This window comes from Thermobia domestica, chromosome 11, assembly GCF_964235325.1.
Source record: "Thermobia domestica chromosome 11, izTheDome1.hap1.1, whole genome shotgun sequence".
Classification (NCBI taxonomy): Eukaryota; Metazoa; Arthropoda; class Insecta; order Zygentoma; family Lepismatidae; genus Thermobia; species Thermobia domestica.
The window spans coordinates 113,995,879-114,004,748 of record NC_137464.1 but is presented as its reverse complement, the minus strand read 5'-3'; the positions used below and the strand labels follow the sequence as shown (position 1 = coordinate 114,004,748).

Below are 8,870 nucleotides of genomic sequence, written 5' to 3'. Positions count from 1 at the left end.
GATACTATCTTTTCCCCATTACTATTAGAATGAAATCGCTACACATTCCTTGCTACCATAAAACATTTAAATGTTTTAAAAGTTTTTAAAGTTGAATCCCTAACCAAATGATAACTGCATGATCTATCTCTTTGCAGTTCACCCAAGACACTATAGAAATATCGTAAAACTTAATAAAAGGAAAAAAAGTTCTTTCACAGCGTGAAACTTACGATTATTGCCATATATTTATAGCGTAGATGTTTCGTGTACCTTATTCCGTAGCTCATTGGATCCATGCAGACTTCCTATTTCCGCGACCCGTGTTCGAATCTTCGAGTCGCTATTTTTTTCTTTTTATTTTATCATTGATCAGGTATGCTGCAAGTATTTATTTATTTTTTTCTTGTCAAGCGGAAAAATGAAGTAGAATTTTACAAGGGTAAAACTCTAGATTTGACTGTTAATGAAATCTATGAATAAGATTACAGCTCAAAATAAATTGAATATGGTCAAGGAAATGGATTTCAGCAGTTTTGTGTGTGATCAGCACATTGACTTCCATCATCCCTATTTCTGGAACTAAATATCACTAATTATGTTTTTTTTCGTTTTTATATAAAATTCTCATCTTTTAGTCCTTAACAAAACAGATTATTGTTCAAACTGTCACTATGGGATTACATTTCATTATATAATGAAATGAAACTATATATATATATATATATATATATATATATATACTAAAAAATATCGAAAATAATATGACAAATATTATGAACAATTTTATAATGGAACTAAGCAATGTTTTATAATACAATAAACTGAATGAAATGCAGGGTATTTGAAGTTAGCGATAATATTGCCAGTAGATTCTGAAATGCAAGTTTCCTGCACATATATGGACACTTCACCTTGAAATATACACATTTAATTTGATTCTCGGTAGAATCTGAAATATGTTAAGAACTTTAAACCTTGAATAACGCAACGCAAGTTTGAATCCCATGGTTGTAATATGTCGTTACAAACTCACTCTTTTTACATAAATCAACCAGTCTAAAGCCGGATATTTGATAAAAAAAAGTATTTTCTCCTTTGCGTATATTTCAGGGAGAAAATTTAACGTCAACTTTTTATTAGCAAATGTAGCAACTGATCAAATTGAATAATGCTAAAAATAGCCTACTTCGCTTGCTAGAACTTATGTTTGGTAGAAGTTCATACATCAAATCGTTTTTGTTTGTTTGTTTGTTTGTTTGTTTCTTTTTTTTCTTAGGTTTCTGAATACTTCTGAAGATTTTAATAGAATGCTTGTAATTATACATTTGTGGTTGCTCTGTTTGATATGAAAAAAATATTTATTATGAAAAAAATGGTCTGCAGAGCTCTTTGTAGAATGTCTTATTAGTTGTAGTAGTTGCTTTTACTTTAGCGTCCCATTCAGCAGCGAGGCTATATGAGACATGGACTTACAGCTTAACATGGGATCCGAAACCATAGGCTTCTACTGAGAATCGAGCTCCGTTTTTAGGAAAAAATCTAACCACAGTCAGTTCCTACCCGTTGGTGTTAGAACATACCCTATTATTATACTGGTATTTTGAAGCAGTGATAATTGGTTACGAATTTCGTGACCTGGAAGCAATCACACTCGTGTCCCGGCATGACCGGAACAGACCTTGAGACGACGACGCGTTGTCATACGCACGATGAATTTGTATGATACTGTTAAATATTAAAGTTAATACATCATTTTTATATCAATAAATAACTTAGATAAAAAAGACAGTAAGAATATTATTAACGTATATCTACATAGTATATAAATGGAAAAAATGCGTTGTATATCATAACGAAAAATGGGTGAACCGTTTGAAATGAATTTTATTGGCATAGTTAACCTCTAGCTTGGACTAGGTTGTTGAGATCTTGCTCGGGAGAGTACTCCCGGAAGTAGTAACTAAATACACGATTCTGGTTGGCGTTATCCGTATGTTGCCACGTAGCCTATACCTGTGTATATAACAGAAATCGTACACAACAGAAATAACAGAATTCCGTGGTCGTGCGCGCTAGCGTTGTAGGCTGGTAACAAGAGTTGCTTTTGGCGTGAGTTGAAACCAGGCCGAAGGAAATTTTTTTATTTTTTTAAAATCGTTAATAACACGTTTTTTTTCAATAAAATATGAGAAAAGAGTACTCAAAAAGGCGATTTGCTTTCTTTTGGGGAGATAAGTAGTAGTGGTGGAAGTAGTACAGAAGCAAATATATATATATATATATATATATATATATATATATATATATATATATATATATATATATATATATATATATAACTTTCCATGAAATCATGAAAATAAAAAAAATGACTTCCAACTCTATTCATAAGGTAGGTATATTGTCACGTGTCGAACCGAGTTGTTTGCTACGTGACGTTATGCCTTCAGGCAAACTACTGACTTTCGTCTAGGTATGTCTGAAGGGCCACCATGAAGAAAGAAAGAAATAAAGAAAGAAAGAAAAAGGTATGCTTATTTCATGGGGAGAACAAAATAGAATAGTCTATCTGCACCTTGACATTAAGTGTTTGAAACCGATGCTGTTATGAATATCCATTTTTTCTAATTTCCTTACGAGAATAAAGGGAAACGTTAATTCTCCTATATATGAAAGAAAAATATATCCCATATATCACACAGATAGCGAAATAAATAGCATATTTATCAACGCCTTGGCGTTAAGTGCTTTAAAATTGTTCAGAATATTTTTTCTTATTCCCATAATAAAAAGAATAAAATGAGAATTGTTAATTTCCGTAGAAAAAGAAAGAAAAATATAATTATACTTATTAAACAAAAAGAATAAAATAAAATATATTTAAAATAAAGGGTTCGGCAGAAATAGTTAGACGATGTAAAATGAACATAGAAAACGTAACCCGATAAATAACGCGTTCATTGTTGTTTTGTTTTGTAAAGTGGTTCAAAGCATTGTATATGCATGTAGGTTTGTTCGACTGTTCCGTGCGCATGCGCAGTATTGGAAGAACTACGTAAGCCTTCCGTCAGTAGCCATGGAGCGTTGGTCTAACGAACATCGCGCTTTCGCAGTGGAGTGTTTCTTCAAGAACAAAGACTCTGCAACAATTATGCAGCGTAAGTATCGGCGTCATTTTAACATTGGCAGAAATGGACAGGTACCGACACGACAAACTATTCTTAATTGGGTGAAAAAGTTCCGAGCTTCGTCTTCTGCAATATCAAAGAAATCCCCAGGTCGTCGACGTTCAGTGAGAACACCAGGCAATATAGAGAGGGTTCGAGAAGCATTAATTAGAAGTCCAAGGCGTTTAGCTCGTCGGCATGCTATGTCACTTGACATGTCAGATAGGAGTGTGCTGCGAATATTACACCAGGCCATACACTTCCACCCATTCAAAATTCAGATGGTTTACAAGTTGCTTCATGAGGATTTTAATGCTTGCGTACAATTCTGCAATACGCTGTTGCAAATCATTAATGAGAACCCAAACTTTATGCAGAGGTTAATCATGTACGACGAGGGTCCTTTTCACATTCACGGGTGTGTAAATAAGCAGAATTTCCGTTACTGGGCACCCAGAAATCCAAGGATGTTGCATGAAGTGCCCCTTCATAGCTCTAAAATAACAGTATGGTGTGGTGTTTATTTTGATGGAATTATTGGACCATACTTTTCAACGACGAGGATGGTAACACTGTAACTGTCATTTGTGCTCGGTATGTGGACATGCTCGAAAACTTTTTACTCCCAGAACTACGAAGGCGTCGCCTTAGACAGATGTGGTTCCAACAAGACGGGGCCACGTCACACACAGCAATTGCATCGATCAACATTGTTAGGAGGATGTTTACAGGACGGGTTGTCTCGTCGCGGCAATGTTCCTTGGCCTGCACGCTCGCCCGACCTATCGACATGTGACTTCATCCTATGGGGTTACTTGAAGCAACAAGTGTATGCAACAAAACCTGCAACATTACAGGATTTGCGTGAATCCATTCAACATGCAATCCACCAAACCCCGCTGGACATGGTTGAACGAGCTGTGAGTGCTGTGAAGAGACGTGCAAATATCTGTTTGAATAAGCATGGTGCACACCTCATTGACATAATTTTCAAGACGTAGTTACCATATGTAATGTTTTTGTATGTACACCTTGTCTCACAAAGGTTGAGCGCATTCTTTATTGGTTTCGAGGCAAAAATTTTCTAAGTCCGACTTCGGGTACCTTCGGAAAAAAGTAAACCACGTTCGAACCTCGAATCCAACCTTTGCAATCGGGAAAAATCTTGCAGATGTGTTTTTCTTCTTTTAAATATAATAATATAATAAGTCCATTTATCACTTATGTTCATTGATCAGTCCATTGCACGGCATTGTAAGTATTGAAAGCGTAAGTTCACTCCCGAGTTGAAACTAGGAAGCACTCTTAAACAATAAAACTTAGCAAGTTGAGACTACATGAAAATAATAGATAAAAACACGTTTAAAGCCCTTGTACGCCTTCTAATGCATTTTTAGTTATTCACGTGATAACATTCTTTGTGGTCAATAACCCAAAACTATCTGTTTGGCCACCTACCAACCCCTGCCTTTCGTTAACCAGCTACAGTTTAGTTTTCATTAGCTTGTTAAGAATGCAGTTTTTCCACTCCAATAGCCAGGAAGTAAGAAAAGAGATTATTCAACTTCGTCTTTTCCACATCCGTAAACCGTGTTCATTTAAAGATTTCCTTATGTAGAAAAAAAGAATAAAAAGACCATAAGTGACCTAAAAGTTACCTTAAAATATTAAAAAAATGACCTGAAATTTCAAAACAGCAAAAAGAGACCAAAAGTTGATCCTAAAAAACTATATTTTTAGAACCTAGAGTTGATGGATAACGTTTTTACTTGAACTTGCCTTCTCCTATGCGTAACAGAAGAAAGTTGACTTGTCAACAAGATCCTGGCCCTGGTAATTATTATCTTAAATACACCTATATATCGCCAGATGTATTCTCCGAAAAGCGCTTGTGTTAGCTCAGTGGTACGCCGTTGGACTTCAAATCGTAAGGTTGAGGGTTCGATTCCCATGTGAGTCAACGTTTTTTTAATGAAATTCTATTTTCCGCAATGCATGAAAAATTATATAAAATAATTACATTAAAATACGTCAGTTGTATATATATAACATATAATCACTGCAGAACATAGTGATTATTATGCTTAAAACATAACAGGTGTTCACAGTACGTTGGTATTCTATGATATATGTGAATGTTAAATTCAAATTAAGAAAATAATATCATCGCAATAAATAAATTATGTAGTGTATTTATTTGCAGCTATTTGTCATATAAAGGTTACTTCTCAACATTCGTATTACGGCATGTCATTGACATTCTTGAAAAAATATGCGAAGCATAAAAAGAGGGTATAAGCAGAGAATCCAAAGTCGGAACGCTCGCAAGAAATTCACGAACCCCAAAGGTCACGTGAGCAGACTGGAATTGTCCTTATGAAGCATGCCACAGCAGGTCTTGACATAGGTTTTCAATTCAGTACCTGATATATGCTTTTGTAATGTGGAAGTGGTGATGCCTTTGGTCGCTCTCTCTCACTTTCTCGCTCGCTCACTCTGTATTTATATATATATGAAAGTGGATGTATGTGTGTGTTTCGACATAATTCTGATATGTCTAGAGCAATTTTAACCATATTTCTTACAATCTGGAAAAGAGTACTGTCGGGATACATATCAAAAATGCTAGAAAAGGATCGATATTAGTATCGAATTCATAGTTTCGTGGTCGCTTAGGTAAACAGTTCTACTTTCAATTCAAGTCCAGTTAAGCTCCCATTAGCACCCAGGGTGGTTACGTAGCGACAAAAAATATCGAAATCAACCGATATTAGAGCCGAAGCGTAAGTTTCCAGTGCCGCATTTCCCATTAGTCCAACTAGGCCCGTGCCTAGAGGGCAACATATTTGAAGAGCGCAAAGTTTAAAATTTTATTTTTTTTCTTATGAAAAGTTTTAAAAATCGAGAGCAAATATACTATTTCATGAGCAATCCTCTTTTACTATTCTAATATATTTAATGATAGCGTAAGAAATCTGAAAATAATTCAGAACATGTTTCCCATTTATTTTTTGTTACATAGTTGTAGCTGTAGCATCTAGTGAGTGGTATTTAACTGCACTAAATTCACTAATTAAGCATATTCGAATTAAGTTTTATTTGTAAGTTAGGGATCAGGGGGCGGAGAAATATGTAGTTATTGGGGGCGCCGAGAGCAAAAGTGCGTAGGGACGCCGAGCATCTAAATGCAGCACTGTTCGCTAAATTAATTGGTAGAAATTTTAATGCCATTTAAGACCAAATTTAGTCCTTGCGGTGGCAGTATCCGTTTGCTGTCCTAGGACGAATGAAAGGGGCTGACATCAAAATTATAAAAAAAGACCTACATTAGTGTCGAATCTATAATTTTGGGTTTCTCTTAGATAAAGAGTGGCACTTCCGATGCCATGTAAGTTAAGCCCTCATTAACACAATGAAGGAGTATGTGAAATTTGTGACATGTAGAAATAATTGAAAATGACCAATGTTAGTATAAAGCCCATATCTTTCGAGATCCCCAAGTTCATTGGGATCAGTTCTGATGATCTTTAAGTTCAACTTCCAGTAGGAGTAAGATTCCCCAGCACATCTAATAAGGAGAGTCGAAGGGAGTAACATATACAATGATTCAAAACGACCGATATTAGTGTAGAGTTCATGGTTTCGTTATCACCGAGATAAATAGCAACACTTCTGAACGAACATGTCAGCCTGATTTTGAATTTACAACGGCATCATCGAAGTCATTGCTCGCACAGCTCTATGTATTTTATTGTTCCTGTATAAATGAATATTTCTGGAATGTCTGGGACAACCTTTACCAAACTTGGGGGACATATTACTTTCAATCTAAGAAGAAAATATTGTAGTAGTATGAAGTTACGGAAGTTGGGAGGTGTGGCATGTAAAAATAATGTAAAACGACTGATCTTAGTGTTTTATCCATAATTTTCTCGGTCGTTGAGATGGATAGTGATGCACCCAATGGAGGTTACATCCAAATTCATCCCCATCTTCACAGGATGATGGCCTGGGAGAGCTAAAAATAAAATCTCAAAAAATACTTATATATTTGTCGAATTCATAGTTTTCGGGGTGAGGAAGCGTTTCTAATAACTTTGGAAGGTAATTTGTACCCACTTCAAGATGGGCTTTTTAATAATATCAATTTCTCACCTTAAGAAGAAATTACATTACAACTATGATATTAAGCCAACCTTCGCAACCGATGAAAAAATTATGTGGATGCATCTTTCGTCTTTTAAATGAAACAAGACATGTTAAAATCGAAGACGGAGTGGGTCAGTGGGTCGGTTGGTAAGTGGGTGAAATGGGTCAAGATTTGTGAGTGGGTCAGTGGATCGTGGGTCAAAAGGACGTGACCTACTGCGAAACACCACTCACCGTGGCTCACACTGGCCCACCGGGTGTCCACCTTTTAGTTCAAAGATATTTCGTCCAAAGAACATTTCGTCCAGAGACATTTAATCCAAAGACATTTGGTCCAAAGGACATTTCGTCCAAAGGAGAATTATTTCAAAGGACATTTCGTGCAAAATACAATTGGTCCAAAGGACATTTCGTCCAAAAGACAATTGGTCTAAAGGACATTTCGTCCAAAAGACAATTGGTCCAAAGGGCATTTCGTCCAGGGATGTTTTCCAAAGAACATTTGGTCCGGTAACGCTTGGGAGTCAAGGGTTTGTTTCTATTAGAAGAGTAAAAGTGATACATATAACATTATGACTCAGTAGCTTCTTATTTCTAAAGGAAATTTGAAATAGAGATTTATTCCTCAATTTTCATTTCGTCAGAAGAAATAATGCTGAGATATTCAGAAAAACGTAAACGCCTGAAAACAAAAAGGCCGAACAACAGGAGTGAGGGAAAGGTTGCAGTGTGAAGTATGTTGCTTTAATAACTCCTAACATGACATCTAAAATTTTCATGTTGTGAATGAAATAGTTCTGAAATAAGTAGCGGTAACTAAAATTAATGGAGTTTAAATTTGAGTAAGTTAAATATTAGGTATTCAAACCCTTGTGTTAGAAAAGTGAAAAATTATGTGTCAAGTATATTTGAAGAAATACTGAGAATAGAAAAATACACATGTGTGAAATATATTCTTAGTCCAAAGATAATACTCTTAAACAGTCACATTCTTGGCTACAACATTGTGAAAAGTGATTGACAAATATAAGATGAAAGAACATTTCGTGTAGAATATACGTATCTTTTCAGGTTAACCACAAGTCTGGTTCCTATTCGTAGACTTTTGATAGTGTGTAACTTCGGCAGACGTTTCTACATAATTAGTGAGTTGTATGGCAAACCAGAATTGTTAACTTGTCTTGTATTTTTATTTCATTGTTACTCCTTATGCAAATATAGTATATAGTTTTGCTTTCATATTAATTTTCTCGGTACAGCACAGTACATTAAAGATATCCATTGCAAAGTCTCAAACCAAATACAAGATTCACATGACCATGCGGAGGCAATGTTGTCCGCAAATGAAGAGGGAGTATGCTCTTCAAAGAAGTTGTTTATCATTTTGGGAGGTGAATTCCTTAACCAACGAAGCTAGAACTGTATTTCTGCGAAGCTAAAACTGTATTTTTGTAAAATTATTAATGAAAGCAAAGAAAGGTGGCCATTTAGTTTTCAGGCGTTTACGTCTTTTCTGAATATCTCAGCATATATTTGTTTTATCGAAAAGAAAATTGCGGAATGAATCTCTAT

General features: G+C 35.3%; 1 protein-coding gene across 1 annotated transcript; it reads left to right on the top strand.

The window, feature by feature from the left end:
- Positions 1-3,058: 3,058 nt before the first annotated feature.
- On the top strand, positions 3,059-3,727 carry LOC145665237 (uncharacterized). The gene has a single exon (XM_081732527.1). The coding sequence runs from the start codon at positions 3,059-3,061 to the stop codon at positions 3,725-3,727; it is 669 nt and encodes a 222-aa protein (XP_081588653.1).
- Positions 3,728-8,870: the final 5,143 nt, after the last annotated feature.